Here is a 22738-nt window from a genome sequence, read left to right on the forward strand (position 1 = left end):
ACTACTCTGAAGTTTTGGGATGTGAGTGGAATTTTTTTTTTTTCTTTTTTGCTGTGGAGCTCAGCTTTGGCAGAAAAAAACCCTCCCTCACTGTAGGTCTGCCTCACAGGTGGCACCACAAGTCACCAGAGCGTTGTAAGCAACGCGACCATTGGGATGGCAGTAATTTTGCAGGGCGCCCCGTTATTTAATTTAAAAAAAAATCCAAAGCAAACGGAAGTCATTTGCCCCGGCTGGTGCTTTACGAGCAATCTTTATCAGGTCCTGACCTGCCCTGTTCAGGGAAGTGTTGTGAGTCCTTATTTGCCTGCAACACCCTGAAACGGAGACCAACAGGGGAGACCCATGGGCGAGCTCAAAAATCAGGGCACAGCCACAGCAGGCTGGGCTGGAGCAGCAAAAGCCAAACTCGGGGGTCTAAAATGGGGATGGGGCGCGGCCACCACCTCATCCCCCCTTTGCTCCCGTCCGGCTCGGTGGCTTGGCAAACACCCGCGGGAGGAGGGCTGGGGGCATAGGGAAGGGAAGGGAAGGGAAGGGAAGGGAAGGGAAGGGAAGGGAAGGGAAGGGAAGGGAAGGGAAGGGAAGGGAAGGGAAGGGAAGGGAAGGGAAGGGAAGGGAAGGGAAGGGAAGGGAAGGGAAGGGAAGGGAAGGGAAGGGAAGGGAAGGGAAGGGAAGGGAAGGGAAGGGAAGGGAAGGGAAGGGAAGGGAAGGGAAGGGAAGGGAAGGGAAGGGAAGGGAAGGGAAGGGAAGGGAAGGGAAGGGAAGGGAAGGGAAGGGAAGGGAAGGGAAGGGAAGGGAAGGGAAGGGAAGGGAAGGGAAGGGAAGGGAAGGGAAGGGAAGGGAAGGGAAGGGAAGGGAAGGGAAGGGAAGGGAAGGGAAGGGAAGGGAAGGGAAGGGAAGGGAAGGGAAGGGAAGGGAAGCCCGTGTCGCCCCGGGCCCGGTGCGCTGCAGCTCCGGGTCCCGCCCGCCGCGGGAGGAAGGGGCCGGGCGGCGCATCCACCTGCGGGCACCTGGCCCCGGCTCTGCCCCGCTCCGTGACTCCTCCCCGCCTGCTCCCGGCTCCCTCCGCCGCCCTCCATCCCCTGCCGAGCCCTGCGCAGCCCCAGGTAAGCGCTGCTCTCCCCGCCCGCGGGGCCCCTGCGCTCCGGGAAGCGCCATCGCTGCGAGCTGCGCTTTAGATTCGGCTTTGAACTGAGAAACTCCGGCTGTGCTCTTGCGGGGGATGAGCAGGGACGCGGTGGCTCTGGGCAGCCCCGTCCCGCGGGGTGGGAGGTGGCGGAGGAGGGAAAACAGAGTTTTCTTTCCCCGCTGTGCCCTGCCCGCAGCCGTGTCTCCAGTCGGGGATGCGGAGCCGCAGAGTCGCGCTTTTCCGCGGGCCCGGGTGTACGGGAGCTGGGACCAAAGGAGCAGGGAGGAGGTGGATGGGGAAACCGGGATAGCCGAGAGGCAAAGGAGCAGGGAGGAGGTGGATTGGGATAGCCGGGAGCAGGGAGGAAGTAGATGGGGATAGCTGGGAGAGCTGGGAACCAGAGGAGCAGGGAGGAGGTGGATGGGGATAGCTGGGATAACCGGGAGCCAAAGGAGCAGGGAGGAGGTGGATTGGGTAGCAGGGAGTAGGAAGGAGGTGGATGGGGAAACCGGGATAGCCGAGAGCCAAAGGAGCAGGTAGGAGGTGAATGGGGATAGCTGGGATAACCGGGAGCCAAAGGAGCAGGAGGAGGTGGATGGGGATGGCTGGGAGAGGCGGGAGCCAAAGGAGCAGGTAGGAGGTGGATGGGGATAGCTGGGAGCCAAAGGAGCAGGAGGAGGTGGATGGGGATGGCTGGGATAGCCGGGAGCCAAAGGAGCAAGTAGGAGGTGGATGGGGATAACTGGGAACCAAAGGAGCAGGTAGGAGGTGGATGGGGATAGCTGGGAGCCAAAGGAGCAGGAGGAGGTGGATGGGGATGGCTGGGATAACCGGGAGCCAAAGGAGCAAGGAGGAGGTGGATGGGGATGGCTGGGATAACCGGGAGCCAAAGGAGCAAGGAGGAGGTGGATGGGGATGGCTGGGATAACCGGGAGCCAAAGGAGCAGGAGGAGGTGGATGGGGAAAGCTGGGAGAGCCAGGAGCCAAAGGAGCAGGAGGAGGTGGATGGGGATTGCTGGGATAACCGGGAACCAAAGGAGCAGGGATGAAGGAAGGAGCTGGATGTGCGCTGTGGGTTCGGTCCCAGGAGGCACAGCGGGGAAGGTGCAGACGGCTCCGGCTGCTCCAGGTGGAGCTTGTCCATCTCTTGCCCTGGTGATGAAGGGTACAAGATTAGGAAACTTCCCTAAGGTCACAGAGAGAGTAAACCAGAACAACATTTAGCTCTGGGGTCTCTTCAGCACGTACTGATGCATTGGGTTTTAGCAAGAGCGCCAATTTCAGTGGTGGAAGTCAGCACAGCTCCTCAAGTGATTTTGGAAAAGTAACTTTTAAAAGAGCCGTGCCGCTCAAACTTCTGTGCCAAAACTTGGCGTGCTGAAGTGAATCCAGTCCACACCTCCTCGCAGGTGGCTTTGTGTTCATTGCTTACCCAGACCTCGAAACTCAGCCTCAACTTCCTGGCTGGGTGGGTGTCTGTGAATTTAAGGGAACATTGTCACACTGAGCTTTTGTCCTGAGTGGCCCTGTTTGTCCTGGGTTAAGTGACACTAATGTCTCCAAATGCTTTAGAAAGAGCATAAGGAAGCAACTTGGATTATTTGCATCATCTAGAGCAATATTAGGTGGGAAAAGAGGTGGGCATTGTGTGTGGCATAGATCAGTGAACTGGGAAAATGGCAAGTTGTGGCTTTCACCTACAGGTGTAGATGTAAAGCCAAAAGACAGGTGGGCTAAGATAAATGTTGATGTCAAAGTAGGACTTCATATGCCTTTTTGTCTTTCTTCCTTTCATTCTTAAACTGTTGAAATTTATCTGGTTCATAGGACAGTCAGCCTAGAGCAAATCTATCACGGTAGCCTAGCCTGAAATTGAAAATAAGTTGGAGTTACATTCCTGGATGTTGATGGAAAAACAAAGCAACACATTATACTGGGATAATATTTGTCTTGGAGTTGCCAGTCCTGAAGATAAGGGCTTTTCCTCCTGTGGCAGTCCAGGGCTGCTCCATGTTGAGTAGCTCCAGTGCCACGGTGATGGCTCAGAGGTGCCTGTGCCCTGCAGCACGGCTTTGGGCTTTGGTGTGTGCATCCTGAAACCTGTTTCTGGCAACACGAACCTCCCCCCCCCCGTGGAGTGAATTCAAACCTCCTGCCAGCAAGATTTGCTTTTCACTCTTATCTGCCATAGACCTCTTAGAAGTGGTTTGCAGCTCCTCAGGACCTGTAGGTCACAGGTTAAAAATCGCTGACCTGGACAGGTATTTAAATAAGTCTGGTTTGTTAACATTTCTGGCTTTTATTTTCCTGCAGTGTGGGTACCTAGCGCTGCCTTATTCACGTCACATTATTTGCAGCTCAAATATGGTGAACAAGTGTCCCTGGGAGGTTTATTTCCTTACCAGTGACTTTCAGTGACGTAGACAAAGACTTGGATTTAGCCAGAAGGTAATAACCAAATATGAAAATGATTAGCAAACATGCTTCTGACAGAAAGTTGTTTGCTAATGCCTTGGAAGAAGGGCAAGGGCAGAACCTGGGATGTAGAGTAGGGGGAGTGAGAATCCAAAGGCCAAGCTGGCTGTTGCTGCATCCTCCAGCTCCTCCTGTGATCCGGGTGCTGTGGTTTGCAGTTGTTGCCTGAACAATGGGTCCATCTCCTCCCATGCCAGGGCCGCTGGTTCTTCTGGGCTCTTGGTCCTTTCTGATTCAGAAATGGCTGATTTCATAGGGTCTTGTGCCCCTCACCACTCACTCAGTGGAATGAGAAAAAAGAAAAGAGCATTTCAGCCTCCTTCCTCACCCCACTGTTCCTAACAAAGCACATTATGTACTTGTGACAAGGCTGAGTTTGAAGTCAATGTCTGTTTTCAGACAGATGACAATAACAACAATAATGAGACAATTATTTGTAGTATGAGTATGGCATCCTATAACTTTTAAAAATATGACTGCTAGACTTGGAGATTTTTAATGCCTCCTTTTTTTTGGCACGTGGAAGTAGAATTAATCTTGGTTTCCTGGCCTGGGGAATATTGCTGTGGACTTCAGTGAGCCGCTGCTGATAGTGCTTATCAAGAGGCACTGTTTTTTAACACCTCTTGATAAGTAGTTGTACATTATAATGGCATTTTAGGAGCTAATCTAGAATAGCTTCAAAACTATTTCTTAGGAACTGTGAGAAGGACAAGGTTTTATTTGTGGCAAGCTTTCGGGTAAATATTTGCATAGTCTCACAAAGTACTCTGAAAAACTTGTGATGTTACTCCACAGGCACCCTGAGTGGAACTCACCTCTGTTGAGAAGATTTGTTGAAGGGCCAGGACACTGCAGGACTTTGAGACATTCAGTCAATTCATCTTTGATCCCTGCCAGAGGATAAATGGAATAAATTAAAATCGCTTTTTAAAATCATCACAATAAAAATACTCAGTGCCACTTCCTGAAGAAGTGTGAAGGAAATCTTGTTAGTGGGATGAAAAATCTTATTTAGCTCCTTTCCTTCTTCATTCATAACTGGATGTTTTTTAACCTTTCTATACTTCATTTGCAAGTCCTGATAATTTTTAGCACTGATTGTTGAACAGGAATCTTAACCATGTTTCTTTCCTCCTGTCCACATGACAAGGCAGGAGCTGTCCTGTGAAATTTTCATGAAAATGAATCTCGAATCATCTCCTTGCTTGTTTTCCCTCTTTTTTTAAAAATTCTTTTTTATTTCCCCATTAACCTTTCCTCCACACCATCATATCATGGTTATATTGTGTTTACGGTTATGTTGCTGCAACTTTAGGCGCTCATAAAACCATTGGAAATGAAAACAATGAAATAATATTTCCTTTCTGGCGTTTCATCAATGCCATCATGTGTTGGCTTGCCTTCTTTAAGGATGAGCTTTGCACTGAAATTACTCCTTTGCTATTTTGCTATCTCAGTGAGTTCTGTTGGTTTGCTTGGTACAGATAATTTTTTGGATGAGTGTGTTAGGTTCATGTAGAATATTTGGATGTTTTTATCATATTCACCTTCCTTTTAGAAGGTGAACTTGACTTTCATTTGGATTTTGACTGTTCTGTCCTCTTACATTTCTGTTTACATGTGGTTGCTTTTATGTAGGTCTAACTGTGAAGAACTAGATTTTTTTTTTTTTCCTGGAGTTTCTTTTTCAATTGGTGATAACCATCACAGGGCTTAGCAAACAGCTGATGTTGTTTCTGTATAAGGAAATAGCACGAAACCTGTATTGGAGCAATATGTAAATGCAGGAAGCAAGCTGTTGCCAGTATAACTCTGGTTTCTTTGCCCAGTTGAATTCACAGGGTTGAATTAGGATATCTGGAGGTAGTTATTCCATCCTATTGACTTGAGCATGGAAACAGCCTATAGGGATCTCTGTGTAAAAGCTTTGGAAGCCAATAAACAAGTATGAATTGGTGTGTGCTGAGGAAGTCCTGTTATTTCTTGCATGGAGGGCCAGGGTAAAAGGCAGCAGGTCTGGTGTAATGACAAAATCCTGCTTAGACCTTCAGGGTTTCTTTGCCTTTCATTCTGTCTGTTGCCTTTTTGGGATGTTGGCTTCTGGCTAGCAAAGGACACGGGTGGTGTGAGGGGGCCATGAGCTTATGCTGCTGTAATGAGGCAAAATCAGGGTCTAATTTTTGCTCAAGATTCACCAAAATTCAGTGAGGGATTTAGGAGCACGTGGTGGTGAGGACCATTTGCAGCTGAGCAGCACAGCTCTCCAGGGCAGAGAGGGACTGTCACTGTGGTGGGGAGGAGGAGAAGCCTCCGGAGGGCTGACAGTCTGGAAAGTCCATTTTTCATTAAGTAGGATGTTGTCAAATGAAGGATAGACCAGCTGTGATGCAACTTTTACTTAAAGACCTGATTTGCAGAAATCTGTAGAAAAACATAAAAAATGCAAAAAGCTATTGGATTGAATTTGTTTTGAATTAATCTAATATTTTTATTTTTTATATTGTTGTTTGGCTGTGTTCCTTGTTTTGGTTTCATTTTTTGACAAATTTACAGGAAATAGTGATGCATTTCTTAAACTAAATGACCCATGGTTAAGACAACATAACATTAACACTCCTAAGGCATATTTAAGAAGCTCAGATACTTCAAATAGCAGCTACAATCTGTGAGACAACACATTTTGCTTTATTCATCAGTGAACTCTGTCAGTGGTGGCTTTTTACTCTTTGTCTCTCCTGTCATTAGAAACAGTGACTTTTTTTCCTGTACTATGAGTTATGATAGAAAAACACACTCAGTGTTGGACCTTCTGTGTTGCTGGAGGTCTAAATGCTGGAGTTTTTTATCCATACTGGAGTTATTGAAATTTAGGGGCTTGACTGCACAGGACTGATGGGTCCCTTTCATTATTTGGGTTCACTTTTTCCAGAGCTGGAAGGGGATATCAAGCCAACCCTCTGGTGTACCCTGTGATACCTTGAAGCCTGCTCTGGTGGGGAACTCCATCCCAGTTCCCTTGCCTGGGACCTCTAGCTCCCTTTAAAGGACTCCTGAAATTGTTTTTTAGGTGCACCCAGTAAAGTGTTATAATAGCTCAGCAGGCATCAGGAGGAATGAGGGCAGGGACAGGGAAGGACAGTTGTACATCCCACTGAACTCTTCTGCACCATCAGAGTGGGTTTATGACACTTTTAAATGGCCTGTTTACATTTATCCGATGTGTGAGGTGAGTTAGAGGCCAAAGTATTGGAGTGAGATAAACAGACCAGTCCCTTCTAGCTCTAGTTGTTGGGCAGGGGAGTGTTTGACTGGTCACTTTGCTTCTCCATGACCCAGCTTCCTTATCTGAGAAGTTGTCACAGTTCCCTTGATGTGTTTGTAAAGCATTTTGAAGTGTAGGAGTGATGTGTGCATAGGAAAACTAGATTATGTCATTATTGGATGCTACAGATTGATTTTTTTTTTTTTTGCCTGCAACATTTGCAAAGCTAACAGGAGTTCAGTGATTTTGGTTTTCTGCAGTTTTAAAACACTGGGAAAATGTGTGTATGTAATATCATGGAAGTCTGTATTTGTCTATGAGTTCCTGTTATTTTATAACAAGAAAACCTATTAATCAGAAGCTGGATAGAAAATAGATTAACAAGAACAAGACCTAAAAAAAAAAAAAAAAAAAACAAAACAAAAAAAAACCCAAAACCAAACTAAAAGCACTCCACTCCCAGAAACTCCCCAAAAAGGGTGAGGACACTCTTCCCTATTAATTTGCAAAGCCTTTCAAATGATAAAAAAAGTATTTGGGATTTTTTTTTGGTCATAGTACCTGTTGGCTTACCTCAGAATCACCACTTCTCTCTTGAGAAGAGAGACCTTTCTGTCCTAACCCTTTTATTCCTTCTCCTTTTCAGAGAACAAGGAAAAGAAATATTTTCCTCTGATTTATTTGTCCCTAAGACTGGGCAGAGCTGCACTTCCCAACTGCTGTGACGAGCTGGGCAGGGATGGATGGGACATAAAGCAAAGCAGAAATCCTGGAGCCTTAGTCACCAGTCTGATGGACTTTCAGTAAGTATGAGTAAGATTCACCTCTCTGCCACACAAATAAATTCAGTGGTGCATTATTTACATGTTTGCTAGCAATGATCAGCAAATACCAGCATCAGCCTTCCTGAAGTGTCACAAAGAATTGGCACGCTTGAGGGGCTGAGCAGCTCTTGAAATCTGCTTCAGTGACATTTGCAGTTCAGTTTTGGGTGAGATGATGCCTTGATAGAGGTTCTAAAAAATAACCTATTACTATACAACATACTGAATTATGTTGTATCGTTACACAGCTGCAATGTGCAGGGTTTTGCTCTGCAAGGTAGAGAAAGGTATTTCTCATTGCAGGACTCTGAGGGACTTTCTGACTTTTTTTTCTTATAGTGCAACATGAGAGGACTCAGTAGACAGCAGCATTTATTAGAATGATTGCTTGTGAAGCTGTATAACTGCCTATTTTAGATCTGCTCCAGCAAACATTTTGGTGTTTCTTGTGTCTGTGGCAATCAGCGGTTTTGCTCAACGTTAACGTTTAACTTTAAAATAAACTGCTGGATGCTTGAAACATTCAGTGCAGAACCTCTCTTTTACCCTGTCTGCAAAACTTTCAATACTGCTGTGGCACACTTCCCCTGCCGTGCTTCTCTCCCAGTTTTTGGTTCAGTGACTACAACACAGAGCCAAGAAAACAACTCTTTAGAACACATAAGAGTGAAAAAAACCTGGCCTGTGGGGGCTGCAAGTATCATGAATTGCTTGAATTTGAATTTCCTGATGCTTTGCTGATTTCTGTGGCATAAACCTCGGAGAGACACTTGAGTAAGTGTTGAGAGAGGGCCTGAGCATGGCACTGACACCGTGTGGGTCTCTGCCAGGATATTCTTTGACTCTGGTTCTGCCAGCGAGAGTGAGCACTGACTTGACCTTCTCAGTTTGTGCTGCCCTCGTGCTAATGAATAGTCACCACTGTATTATCCTCAGCCTTGGATTGAGAGGCTGCTGAGATCTGATTTCATGCTGCACCTTAATTTGTAGCCTCTCCTCAAATACTTCCACTTGGTCTGGATTTGTTTTTTTTGGTTTTTTTTTGGTTTTTTTGGGTTTTTTTTTTTGGTTTGTTTGTTTGAGTTTTTGTGGGTTTTTTGTTTGTTTTTGTTTTGTTTTGTTTTGTTTTTAAATTTGTTTTCTTTCCCCCCTCTGAAAATCTGGTCTTTTTCCAAAGGGAAAACTGACAAGAAAGCCGGCCAAAGCCTCCAGTAGTGATTGTTTTCTTTTTCATTTGTTTGTATAGGTTCACGCTTTACACCCTTACACTTGAATTGTTTCTGTACTGTTGACAAAGGAAAAATGACCTCTACTCTAGTAAGTAAACAAAATATTCACAATATTCCTCTCTGATTTTTTTTTTCTTTTAATACAGTTTTATTTCTTTACATGTAACAGCCCCATTGAGTGATGTCCTGATTAACAAGTCTTTTAAAACATGGATTATTTGCTGTGTTTCCTTTTTGGCAAGAAGGGGAGAAGATGCTGTGAGGCAGGTGTGAGAGTCTTGAATTAACCAACATTTCAAGTGCTCAGATACTTTTAGGGGAGGTTTGTGTTTTTGAGCACGTGCATTTGATTTATTTAAGCTTGTTTTGGTGGGATAGGTTAGAATGGCTTCTAACTAGTTCTTCTTGGGCTGGGCTGCTATGGATCAGGAAACTGATCCTGTCAGAGGATTCCCAGCCCCACTCTGTGTTATGTTTATCATTTAAAACTATCACTATTGGACACAAAATGAGTACACAGAAGTTTGGTAAGTTCAAAAGAGAAAAAGACCTGGTTTTATTCAAACATCTGGCATTTATGGAATTCCAAAGATGACCGTGGATTGGAGGATGGAATTACCACCTCTCCAACCACACTGGTCCAAAGATCAATCAATCATTTCTCTCCACCCACAGAGAAATATGTAAACTATTCTATTTATACATGAAATTGTGTGGGAACTCTGACTCTCAGATATGTAAACATTATCAGAAGGCTAAAGAAGTTTTATGAGAACTTTAAAACTTTCAAAAGAACTATAAAAGTAAACACTTTTAAAAATCAGGACAACATAAAACAAGAGGTTTTAGGCGTGTTCTGCGAATCTCTCTGTCTGTGTACACTGGAGTCCCCAGTGAGCGTTCTGGTGTATTTTGCAGAGCAGGACTGTGAGATTTGGTGCTGATGGCAGCCTTGTTTCTCGCTCTCTCCTGTTCCCTCCCTCCCCACGCCACCCCTCAGGGTCCCCCACCGCCATACTACGAGAACCGGGGCTTCCAGCCGGAGCCGCTCTACGCTGCCAGGCTGGCAGCAGGTGCTAATCCTTACCCCCAGCTCTTCACCAGCCCTCCCTCCGTGCCAACCTACGTCCCCAGGGTTGCCACCCACCAGTCCAGCAGGCCAGCAGCACCCCCGCCCAGGAGAAGCTGTGCAGCCAGTAAGTTTTGGGGGGATTTCTCCTGTTTTTGGTCCCGAGATCTGTCAAAATAAGATAACAAAGGAAAGGTGTCGGAATTTGAGGTATTGATGATTCCGAGATTGTAAAAAGTCTCTGTCTTTCTGCCCCACTGCCAAAGAAGAAGCCATAATTGGTCTGTGCTGGTTTCAAGGTTGTTTATTCTGTTTATCTCTAACATGTTCTGCTGCCCTGCCGCAGCTCTGTCCTGCAGGGCAGCGTGTGGGGCTCTGCCCTCAGTGGGATGTTACAAACATTAAATACCAGAAACTACCTGTGCTGGATTTACAATAACGTGCCAATATCTGTCACCTACGTTGAACAATGTGTCCCCAGCCTGAACCAACAGAAAAATGCCAACACCACAGTGAAACATGGAGGGCATGAAGAAGGAGGAAAAGGACAAGACACACCCAATTTCCTCCATCTTGTCCCCTTTGAACCCCTAATCTAGAATCCTAAAATTTTACTTTTGCACCTGTGCCACACTTAATTATTACTTATATCAAACACTCAGAGCTTGTAATTCATCCTGTAAGAGTGAAAACTCTTTTCCATGGACAGAGATCACAGACAGTGTCTCTGGGGGCTCTGTACAGGGGGGTTCCTGACCCCTGCCAGGGTCCCAGACCCTCCAGGGCAGCCAGAGGGAAGCTCTGGATTCCCACAGAAAGGGATCCACCCTTCCAAGTGGGTGAAGAAATGACAGCTGGTTGGGGTGCTGGTGAAGCTGGGGGCTTCGGGAGGAAGGATGGTGGAATGGAGAAAAGTCTGGCCAAAAATGACTGATTTTAATGTCAAATAAATAGTGCTGGTGGGTAGAAATTACTTGTGAACCTAATTTCTCTTTTCCTCCTTGCTTTCATTTCAGGTGTAAGGAAAACCATAATAATAATATTATCTATATTAATAGTCATTTGTTGTGCAATTGCTGCTTTCTTCATCTGGTATTTTGGTAAGTTATATTTTTTTTCTTTTATTTTTTTAAAGAAAAGATGTATTATATTTTTCAAGTTAGATATATCCACTCTCATTTCATGCTTTACTCTGAATTAAGGCTAGAAAAGTCATTCTTCCTTTTCTCCTATGAGATGAACTAATGTTGTTTCTTAATAGCTCAGTTTTGTTTGTGGGTTGAGGTTTTTTGGTTTTTTTTCCTTTCTTTTTAATGCTGCTGTTGCTTTCCAAATTCGAGCTTCACTTAATTTCAGGTGAAGGGAGGGGATTGCAATAAGTGTGCAAACCTTAACTGCAGGAGTGTAAACGGTCAAGATGTGTTTTGTTTTGCTAAAATGACATCTCTCTTGGAGCAGAAGTCATTTATATCCATTTATTTGTTTCTGCGGGGCTTTTGTGTAAATATTGCAGGAGCCCAGCCTGTCTCAGCACTCTGAGTTGTACCATGGATGTTTGCTTTAGAAGTCATCCCCAGCTGGGGTGACTGAGCTCTGAAACAGGGCTGGACCAATTCTGTTCAACTTAGGTGAAGTTTGCCTTGTGCTGTCTCAATTTCCCTTTCCATGAGAGCTGCTTTGCTAAAAAAGCAGGAAATTAAAAATCTGGCATTTTTATGAGCTTCTCCTTTCCATTCTGCTCAGGAGAAGAGGAGGAGAAATCTAGTGGAAGATGTCCCTGCTCGTTGCATTGGGGTTGGACTAAAATGATGTTTAAAGACCCCTTCCAAACTAATCTATGACTTTAAGGGAGTTCACTTAGAACTATTAGGATGACACTTTGTGTTCTTAGAGGCATTTTTCTGACTCATTTTGGTTTAAGCAGGGTGAGTGTAATCTTGTTTTAAATAAGAGCAAAAGTACACAATTGAGGCGCTCGCTCTCTTTGTCCTTTTCTACCTGCAAACGCTTTGCCAGTGCAAAGCTGACTCCTTCCTGACAACTTAATGGTGCCTGATTATTCAGGGGAGGCAAGTGGCCAAAACCCAATCAGCTGCATCAGAGACTTGATCTGTGCAAAGGACAGAGCAATCCATCTCTGCTGTGGCAGGCTGGGTCCCTCCCACCTCCACATTTCAGAGCCACTTCCAACGTTTGGCTCCATCCAAGTGGGAAACTCTTGGAGAGCTGGGCTGATGTGCAGCCTGGCGGCTGTGCTTCTGTCTCCCTGCAGTAGAGAACCACTGTCTCAGCTCCCTGATTGAGTGTGGATCCTCAGGGGTGTGCATGCCCCCCTCCCAGTGGTGTGACGGAATCAGCGACTGCCCCAACGGGGAGGACGAGACCCGCTGTGGTGAGTGACAGCAGCCAAGGGCTGGGGGGAAAACTGCATCACTGCAGGAGCCTAGGAGCAGGTTGCCTTGTCCAGAGCTTGCCTAAGCTGCAACAAGAGTGTTTTAACCTGAGGTCTGTCATTAAAATGGTTTACGATGTGTGTTATGTATAGATATTCAGTTTGCTTCCAGCCCGATTGAAAAGCTGAAATAAAATGCTCAGGGGTTTGAGCTGCCTTGACTTTGAGTCAGTTTTTTAAATATCACCTGTTAATTTGAGTGGGGTTTGTGCAGAACTGGATCTAGCATTGTCTCTGGATGGAACAGTCAGTCGTGACTTCTCAGTAAGCTTCAGGTGATAACAAACCTGGTGGTCTCCAGTCAGGCTTGTCTTTTTCCATGTATTTTGTATTCCTTGTTCTCCTCTTAGTTCTTCAAGTACTTCCTAACTCATTTGTGTACGAAAAGCTGGCCTAATCATTGCTTTGAAAAGATGCCAAAGGAAGCTTTAGTGCAGAGCTGAAGGTAGAAGGACATGGATTTGTCTATTCCAGAGGTTTGGCATCTTGTGTCATGCCACTGCCACGCTGGAAAACTCCAGCTGTGCTTTAAATTCCCTCTGTAAACTTTTATTCAGCACATTCTCATGCAGGGTTGGCATTTGCTGGCAGCTGTTCCACTCCTTTTAGTTGAATAATGGCATCTTGGAGAAGCCTGTTTCAATCTGTTCTTTTGCTTGAACTATTTTTTATTAAATTCTTGTGCAAGCAGATACATAATGGGACATGGAATGTCAGAGCTAATTGCACCTGGTTACATTCTTGCTTTACAAAGCACTTCTCTGAAGAAATTTGGTGTGTTAAGAGACAATGTAAAGTATTTTCCATAGATCATATTTTATTTATACACGGTATGTGATATATTAAGAAAGATATGGTTGCGTAGAGAAAAGATCAGGAAATTTTCATTGTTGCAATCTTTTTCAGCGGTAGAATATAAAAGAGAATTTTGAGTCTAAAAGCTGAAATGAAGGGATGAACCCTATCTTGTACATTTGTATTTTAAAACTGGTTAGTTCTTCTAAATTGCCTTACATGAAAAGAACTAAGTCATTTCCATATTTTTGTCTACTCTCTATTTACTCAGAATTTTAGTAGAAGGGAGCGTTAAATTAACATCAGTTCATACATGAAGTGGATATTATGGGTAACTACTTCCAAGCAGAGAAAGCAGTAATAATGGCATGTGGTGTTCTTAGTTTCCTTTTTTTTTTTTCCTTTTCCCCTTTCTTCCTTTTTTGGCAGTTAGACTTTTTGGACCAAATTTTATTCTGGAAGTTTATTCACCTGTCAGCAAATCCTGGTATCCTGTTTGCCAAGATGACTGGAATGATGATTATGGGAAGATTGCATGCAAAGACATGGGCTACAGCGTGTAAGTGCAACCCCTGTCAGCCTTTGCTCAGACAAAGAAAGGTTAAAATTTCCCTCTTGCCATTTTTAATGTGCTTGAGACTTTGCTGGGAAAATGTACTGGCAAAGGCACCTCTTCATCTTGCCCTATTACACGAGGTGCATGCGTATCAGATAAAAATGTTATTTTAACCCAGTGACTGGTGGGAAGTGGAACTTGACGGATGTTTGAAAAATCTGAGACTCTGGCTGGGCTGCACCACCAGGGTTCCATGTTCACAAAATAAAAATAAATATAATAAACAAAAATAAAGATTCCTAGTGCTGTCATGTCAGAAGCTCTGGCTTGGCACAGCCCATTGTTATCACTTGTTTGAAAACTGAAACCAGTGCTGGGTTTCATAGTGGACTTTTTGTTTTGCAGGGATACGTATTTCTACAGTCGTGGGGTGGCACCTGAAGTCAGCTTTAAGAGCTACATGAAGTTGAACACAAGTGCTGGGAATATAGACTTGTACAAAAAGCTGTACACCAGGTATCTTTGTTTAATAAAAGCCTCTCTCCTTTCAGCCAGGCTCTCTCCAGATGCTGGAAGAGGTGCAGCTTCTTCCTGCAGCACAATGCAAGCACATCATTGAGTGGAGATTGTTGGAGGGGCAGAGACTTTGCTTTTAATCTGATTGCAGCAACTGTTCTTCCCTCTTTTTAAAAACACAGCTGTTTTTAAATTTTTTTTCCATCCTCCCTGTCTTCTTCTAAAAGAAAAAATGTCCCATCCCTTGTGCTGTCTAGAAGGTTGCCATGTCAAAAGTAATTTTGTAAGGCTCTCTGACCATCTGCAGGAGTTTGTGTATGGTGACAAGAGCTACAAGCTGCAACACATTCACAGCAGCTGGCACAGCCTTTTTTCAGTCACATGAACACACAGCATGCAAAAATGGATCTTCACTGTGGAAAACATAATTTTTATTATCATTAAACAACTCTGAAGTGTTCAGTGTCAAAACCTGTAGTCTGCTGTGCCTGCAAACTTCCTGCAGCTCCCTTGTTTAGTTCTTCTGCAGCGACTTCCTAAATCAGCTCCAGTTTATCACTTCATCTTGCTTCTCAAAAGGCTTTCAAACCTTTTGTGCTCATGCCTGCAGTCTCCCACAGGACAGTTTTGGTGAAAGCAAAGCATGGTGAAGGCCAGATGGTTGCTGGTAGGGTAGCTGGAAAAAGTGAAGAAAAGAGGGAACCTGCCACAGGAAGATGAGGCTGAAGGCAGGGCATGTAGCTGCAGAGGGTAGAAAGCAGCTGGAGGCTGGACTTTGCTCACCATTTCCTTCACTGAGTGCCTAAGATCCTCTCTGTTTTTTTTGTTTCTCCTGCAGTGGTTCCTGTGCCTCAGGAAAGGTGGTTTCTCTACGCTGCATAGGTAACTCACTGGCTTTTGCAAACTTCTGCTTCTTCATGATTTGAAATGCTCTGCCTGGCAGATTCTTTTGGACCTTTGGCGTTAATTGCTGTTTTTGCATGGGCAAAAGATTTAACTCTGGTTCCCAAATAATACAGTTTTAGGAGCAGGGTGGGAGAGGGGACAAGGAATACAGTGGATCCCCAGTTGCTTTTGTCTTTGCTGCCACTGGTTCCTTTAAATGACTTGTGGTGGAGCTCCATATCCATCCCCCAGCAGCTGTGTTGGGAAGTCTGTGGCACATTTGCTCTCTGAGATTCAGCAACTGGGCGGGCAGTGCCTGCCTGATGGTGATTCCTGTCCCAAGGAGTCTCCTGGCAGTTGGCTGCTTTGTTGCACAGCACAGGGATGTCAGAATCACCACAGACTCCTGAAAGGTGGGAATAGTTTATGGTGAACCAAGGGCAGCAGCTGCCAGGTGGGGTTTGCAATTTAATGGGGGTCAGGGCAATGGCAGAGTTGGTGTCAGGGCAGGGGTTTAAGCTGTGGTGTGCCCAGCGTGGTGCGTGCGCCCCTCTGCCAGGGGAGCCCCAGGTGCAGAATCACCTCCCAGCTCACTCTTTGATCAATCTCTGCGTGTGACTGCCTTTTCAGAGTGTGGCCTGTCCAGCAAGAGCGTGAGCATCATGAACAGGATCGTGGGGGGCAGCGGGGCCGTGCTGGGGCAGTGGCCGTGGCAGGTCAGCCTGCATGTGCAGGGCACCCACGTCTGCGGGGGCTCCATCATCACTCCACACTGGCTCGTGACAGCAGCACACTGTGTGGAAGGGTAAGTCCCTCTCTCCCTGCACGTTTGCCTTTCTGCAGGCTGAAATGCGTGAATTTATTCAGTTCTCCCCACTTTATCCTTTAAAACTGAATTTCTCCCTCCCCCCACCCCCCCCCCATCCCAAGCCTGGCATGCAGGCTTGTTTTTTCTTGTGTTTTTTCTGTGTTAAAAATCTGAAGTATTAAGGGAAGATTGGTTCTGGAAGCATGCTGACTGCGGTTTGTCTGTCTGCTTTCTACAGGAAGCCTTATATTATATTTTGTCTTATTTACAAAATGAAATGGGTGATGTTGAGCACAGATACCCACCCAATTCAAGATGTAAACTCAAGGCACCAAATTTAATGCCAGCCAGTACAATGTTTCCATGAAGGTGTTGAATTACCCTGTGAGAAAATTCCCCCTCCCCAAATTCTCAAATATCACACTGGTGTAGATATGATCAATTTAAAGATGCCTGTGCTATTTATTTCTTCATATCTTCTTGCCACAGGGTAGTAAAGTCCAAGTCAGTATTAAATACAGATTTATATCTATCCAAGGAACACTTTATGTAGCCATCAACAAGAAAAATAGCTGGTGCTTTGTACATTTTTAACCTATAAAAGAGAGTTGAATGTTCTGTGGCACCCTCAGAAAGGGCAAGAATTTGTTTAAAAGGTGTCTGCTTCTGTTGGAGGGAAAACCCACAAAGCAAAAAGATTTTTAATGGTTGGTTGGCTGGATCACAGTTTGAAGCTAAGGCAAGGAAGAATATTTGTCCTTAACCTTGAGAATGGAATGCAAGTGTTGATTTCTACCTGGAGATCTTATCCCTCCTTTGTTGCCTGGATTTGAGCTCTGTGGTGTGGAAAAACTTTGGAAATGGCAACCAAGCTGCAGCTGGCACAGACCTGGTTTTCAGCCTGATCTGGGCTTTTTTTGGAGGTGGGGTGACTTGCAGGCACAACTGCCTTGGTGCTTCTCATGGAGGGAGTTTTAACACTTGTGGCAAGTTTTCTATTAAGCTTTTGTAAACTATGCTGGAGCACAAGAGGCGGCTTAAATAACATCTAGTAAACATGATTAACATTAAAAAAAGCCCACCAAAACCCAAAACCAGCCTAAAAAAAACCCCTTGGTGTTTTCAAGATAATGAAATTCTTTCACTAGATCATATTTTTACTAATTCTGGCTTCTGCTGATACCACTGACATGTGAGACTTGAGAAATACCTGCCTGATCCCTCAGTCATGGAAATCAAAAGGCTTCAGTGTTGCAATCTCAGACTTAATTTGTTGTGCTGAGTGATTAAGGGGATGGACAGTGATACTTAACCCACTGCAAAGATTTTTTTTTTAATATATTTTTGAAACTAGAGCCAAGCTTTCCTCAAGTTACATGTCTGGCAATTTGTTTGTCTTATTCTTCAGAAATGGTAGTCAAATGCATGTGCACTTTTGGTCACACAAGCATTTGACTACAGCTCCTGAAGACAATTTTTTGAAGGTCCTAATCCCTGTCTTGTCACCACAGAAGAAAACCTTCAGACCTTTTCTTTGTTCTGTAGGCGACTCTCTGACCCACACAGCTGGAGGGTTTATGCTGGGATTCTGAATCAGGATGAGATGCTCTTTAGAAGTGGATACAAAGTGCAACAGATAATTTCCCACCCAGATTATGACACAGACTCTAAAGATAATGATGTTGCACTTATGAAGCTGGAGACACCACTGAGTTTTACTGGTAGGTATTCTGCTCCTCTTAAGGGAAAAATGCAGTGGCAGTGAGCACACCTTTTAAAACTTCTGAATTTCATCAAGCAATCCTTGTAGACACTTACTGGAAAACACAAAATTACCCTAGAGACAGAGGGCACAGCCTGTGATTTCCTAAGCAGGATTTATTTAAATCTATGACATGGATAGGGGGTTTGGGCTCATTTCAATAGTACATTTTTACCTCAGAATTCTCTCTGGTGCTTCAGTTTGGCCACTGCTGTATGTACAGACAACTACAGGTGCAGTGCAGAGCAGCTGATTAAATCCCCACTCAAGTCAGGTCAAATGATGCTCAAAAAACCCTTCAGAATTCAACATTACAAGAAGTTCCTTTCATAAAAGCAGATGTAGGTTGTTTGTAAGCAATCAGTAGAAAATAGAGGACAAGCCATTATTTAAACATGAAGTGCTTTTTGTGTACAGGCCCTTTGTGTTTCAGTGCATCAGTTTAAAGCTGCCAGGAGTGATGTGAAAGGGATTTGCTGCTGCTGAGAGCAGGTAGATTGTCTGTTTTCCAGGTTTTTGTGCTGCATATTTCTTGCATATATCAATACTGAATCCTGCTTGTCTTGTGATTGTTTTCAGCAGAGTTTTGCAAAGAGAATGCAGAGCTGTAGTTTGCAGAATTTTTTCTTCTACTGCTCAGAAGAGCTGGTGTTAAATTCAGACATCAAATTCTACTTAACCTGATGATTTAAGGTAGAACCATTAACTGCTTGTCCCTCACTTTGAGGTGGAGATGAGGTAGATTTGAGGTGGAGATGAGGTAGATTTGAGGTGGACATGAGGTAGATTTGAGGTGGAAATCAGGTACCCCTCAGGGAAAGGGCAGCTGGTAAACTTTGTGCTGCTTCCTGCATTGACTGCCTGCAAGGAATGTAAAGTACAGAGGGAATGCATGGTGTGTAAGTGGTGACCATTTAAATCTGAGTTCTGGCTGAACATCTGTTTTCTGTTTGTTTTGCAGAAACTGTGAGGCCAGTTTGTCTGCCCAATCCAGGAATGATGTTCCAACCTAACCAGCAGTGCTGGATATCAGGGTGGGGAGCAGAGCACCAAGGAGGTAAAAAGTGCCTCTGGAATATTTTGATCTTTCACATAAACTAGTCCTGTTCATCCTAACAGTATTGTTGCATGAGCTGATGGGGCAGTTTGAATTAGATCTGTTCATACACTACTTTTTTTCACCCGTTTTACAACCCCAGTATTTCCCCAGGGTGTTGTCTCAAAGCAAGCTGTGAGGTTTTGCACTCAGCAGACTGCAAAGGACCCTCAGATCAGTTCTGGGGGCCAGAAATACCCACCTGGGAGATAATTCTGTGCCCCTGCTGGCAGGGCCACCTCTCCTGCAGCAAGGATTGCTGTGTGCCAAGCATGTCCTGTGGATGTGGGAAAGGGCAGGAGATGCTCCTTTCCACCACCTCAGGCTGAAGAGCATGCTGGAAGTAAATTTGCAAGACTGGAAAGAGGAAAAGGTTTTTTTTTGGTATAAGAGAGGTACTGAGGGAGGTTCTCTTGACCTCTTGTAGACTTACATCTTAAATTTCCATCTCACTGCTTCTAGGAATTTTATTTCATCTTGGCTGCTGGGATATTTTGTAACAGCAAAGCAATGTGATGCTGATTCTGGTTTTGTCTTTGCACGTTTGTGCATATTTCAATTCTAGGTAAAACATCAAACAGCTTGAATTACGTTGCAGTGCCCTTAATAGAACATTCGAGGTGTAATGCTGTTTATATCTACAATGGCATGATTCTGCCTACAATGATCTGTGCTGGAGACCTAGCAGGGGGAATTGATTCCTGTCAGGTAATTATTCCTAATTAATAGCTAATAATTATATAAAAGATGAAATGAAAAATGATCTGATTATTTTTGTGGCCTTGCTAGTAGGTTTTTTATCTATCTATCTATCTATCTATCTATCTATCTATCTATCTATCTATCTATTTCTCTACTGCAAATAAATCCTATGCCCTCCTAAAAATTAAAAATTTACATTACCTCTGGTTGGGCTTCTGGTTCTTTTGGTGGTGGATCCCTTTAAAGAGGAGAGCTTTTGTTTTGTCATCTGAATGGCTGCCAGTGCTGAGTTCTCACTAAATTCCCAAGGGGGTGAGGCTGCTTTTTAATGCTTCAGGGATGGTTTTTAACCTGGTACTTGAAAGTGATCAAATGCTCCCCATAACTGCACCATTATTATCATTATTATATTGTTATATATAATATATATATAATATATTATTATATTGTTAACCACAGTGTTGTGCTAGTGAGCAAGGAGGTCAATAATGCCAATCTTACTTAGAGGGCTCTGGGCAAATTATTTTCATCCCCATTGGAAGCAGACATCATTTAACACCAAAATTGCCACCATATCTTGTTTTAGTGACTCCCTAAATGGCAGGTAGGTTTATGTTGAAACTAAAACTGTGTTCCTGGAGTGAAAAGGGTGGTGTCACTAACAGGGTGTTTGTGTCCTGGGCAGGGTGACAGTGGAGGTCCTCTGGTGACCCTGCACCACTCTGTGTGGTGGCTGGTTGGAGATACCAGCTGGGGCACTGGCTGTGCCACTCCCAACAAACCCGGAGTGTACGGGAATATGACTGTGTTTACAGACTGGATTTATAAAAATATGCAGGTAAAATATTCGCCGTTTTTTCCATACATTTTAAGGCCCGGCATCCTGAAATGTGATTTTATATTAAATAAATAAATGTGACTTGCATGATAACTAAGCTGTTTTATTGGGAAGCATCCAAGTGATTGTTAAGACAGAACCTGAGCCGTTGTTTTCTGTTTTGTTTTGTCTTTTAAACAGGCAAACAGATGACAACATTGCTAACTGATGTTCCTGAGGACAAGAATGAATGAAGCCATGGGGGCCTGGGATATTTATTCACTTTGTGGTTGATTTTATATTTCCTCTTTGATTTTTCTTTTTAAAAGTAACATGAAGGATTACACACTTAGTTCTGTGCTGGCTACAGTGACAGATCTTAATCACTGAAGGATTATCACAATGAGTACCTTTCTTCTCCTTGTGGTGTCTGGCAGAATCATTCTGTCAACTGCTTGCTGAAATGTCTCTCTTTTGTTGAATAACTTTCACTTGATGATCAGGCTTACAATGACAATTTCAATCACAATTTAATTTCAGATTTTCGTAGCAGGATGCTGAGACAGTTGGTTTAGTATTTTTTAAATTAAATGTTAAGTAATGTGAATGTTGAATCTCCGAGCTGCTGGTTGGCAATTTAAAAAGAAATGAATGTTTTTTTAGTGTAGAATTACATAATGGTTTGGGTTGGAAGAGACCTTAAGGATCATCACTTCCAACCCCGCTGCCATGGGCAGGGACACCTTCCACTATCCCAGGTTGCTCAGAGCCCTATCCAAACTGGCATTAAGCACTTCCAGTGCTGGACCATCCTCAACTTCCCTGGGCAACCTGTTCCAGTGCCTCACCACCCTCACAGGGAAGAATTTCTTCCTAAAATCTAATGTAAATGTGCCCTCTTTTATTCTGATGTCACTAGCCCTGGTCCTCTCACTCCATGTCTTTGTCCTAAATCCTTCTCCAGCTCTTTTCCAGGTTCATTAGGGACTGGAAAAGGTGGTGAAGTCTCCCCAGAGCCTTCCAGAGGCTGAACAACCCCAGCTCTCTCAGCCTGTCTCCATAGCAGAGGTGCTCCAGCCCTTGGAACACGTTTGTGACCTCCTCTGGACTCACTCCAACAGGTCCCTGCTGGAGATCCCAGAGCTGGATGCAGTATTCCAGGTGGGGTCTCAGGACAGTAAGAGAGTGAGGGATATATATATGAAGGGAATTTTTCATGCACTACAGTACAGACACAGAAAATAAAATTAAAAAAGAATACATGGTCTATTCAGGTAGTTAAAAATCCTCAGGATCTCAACACAGCCGTCAATCAAAGTCAGACTGGTGCAGTCTGGCTGCCTCAGACCTTACCAAAAAATGTGCTGTTCTGCCTTAAGCTGCTCTGAACCCAAAATGGGCACGGTGTCAAGGTGGGATTTGGAGAGGGATGCCCTGGACAGGGATGCCCTGGGCAGGGATGCCCTGGTCAGGGATGTCCCGGTCAGGGATGCCCCAGAGCTGCAGCAGGAGGAGTCTCAGTGCTGATGTCCCTGGCTGAGCACACTGAAGGTGACTCTGAACCTCTCCCTGCAGACAAAGGGCAAACGTGTCCAGCCAGGCTGTGCTGCACCTCGAGCTGCACACACAGACAAAGACAGGGACTGGATGTTTTGTACAAGGAAACACAAAGCTGCGTTTCTGCGGGACGAGATGAACTACCTCATTTGTTAAATTTGGCTTCTGATTCCTTAGAGCTCTCTTTTATGTATCCACCTGTATGTTTTTAGCAAAATGTAATTCGTATCCGAGTGCCACCTGACTGAGGATTTTGAAAATAATTTATAATCGTGGTAGAGGATCAAAAAGCCATATCAAGTTACTTTGTTAAGAAGGATAAATCTTTATTGAATGAAATGACTCTACTAGTCTTGTTTTCTCTTTTGGTACTGAAATGCAATTATCTTACATGTAAACACTGCACCAATAAATTGGTTTTTTTTCTTTTTTTTTTTTTTTTTTACGAATAGTTTTCCTTAGTTGTGCTTTATATCTGTTTACTTGGATTTTGTTTTTGGAACCAGTTGCTGGATTCAATGTATGAAGTGCTTTGAGAGTCTGATTAAAAAAAAACAACAACAAACAAACAAAAAAAACCCAAAACAACCAAACCCAAAAAAACCACCAAAAAAAAACCAAACCAAGAGGGTGAGCTGAGAGATTGTTTTAATTCCATTATTTCAGGTCCTTGAACAAACGCAGGGAAATAGAGCAAAATGTCCAGGAATGTGTTTTTGGTGGCTGGGACTGATGAAATCACTCTGACCTAATTGAATTAAATAAGGAAGTTTAGCCTGCAGGCAGTGGCTTGAGGGA

At 44.2% G+C, this 22738-nt stretch overlaps 1 protein-coding gene across 4 annotated transcripts in view; it reads left to right on the forward strand.

The window, feature by feature from the left end:
• TMPRSS2 (transmembrane serine protease 2) overlaps window positions 1-22738 on the forward strand; it is a 25174-nt gene continuing 2436 nt past the window's right edge. The window contains exons 1-15 of one of the 4 annotated variants that reach the window (XM_072935653.1): window positions 1-21; window positions 7519-7675; window positions 8943-9013; window positions 9926-10121; window positions 11011-11094; window positions 12267-12386; window positions 13671-13800; window positions 14203-14313; window positions 15152-15195; window positions 15829-16003; window positions 17552-17727; window positions 18730-18825; window positions 19430-19572; window positions 20252-20404; window positions 20585-22371. In XM_072935653.1, coding sequence (XP_072791754.1) covers window positions 8999-9013; window positions 9926-10121; window positions 11011-11094; window positions 12267-12386; window positions 13671-13800; window positions 14203-14313; window positions 15152-15195; window positions 15829-16003; window positions 17552-17727; window positions 18730-18825; window positions 19430-19572; window positions 20252-20404; window positions 20585-20596 — 1455 coding nt within the window. In that variant the 5' untranslated portion in view covers window positions 1-21; window positions 7519-7675; window positions 8943-8998 and the 3' untranslated portion in view covers window positions 20597-22371. Of the gene's footprint in view, window positions 22-910; window positions 1110-7518; window positions 7676-8360; window positions 8471-8942; window positions 9014-9925; window positions 10122-11010; window positions 11095-12266; window positions 12387-13670; window positions 13801-14202; window positions 14314-15151; window positions 15196-15828; window positions 16004-17551; window positions 17728-18729; window positions 18826-19429; window positions 19573-20251; window positions 20405-20584; window positions 22372-22738 lie in introns of those variants that run through there. The other 3 variants (XR_012058270.1, XM_030283809.4, XM_072935662.1) reach the window with 3 other exon arrangements.

This window comes from Taeniopygia guttata, chromosome 1 (assembly GCF_048771995.1).
Source record: "Taeniopygia guttata chromosome 1, bTaeGut7.mat, whole genome shotgun sequence".
Taxonomy (NCBI): Eukaryota; Metazoa; Chordata; class Aves; order Passeriformes; family Estrildidae; genus Taeniopygia; species Taeniopygia guttata.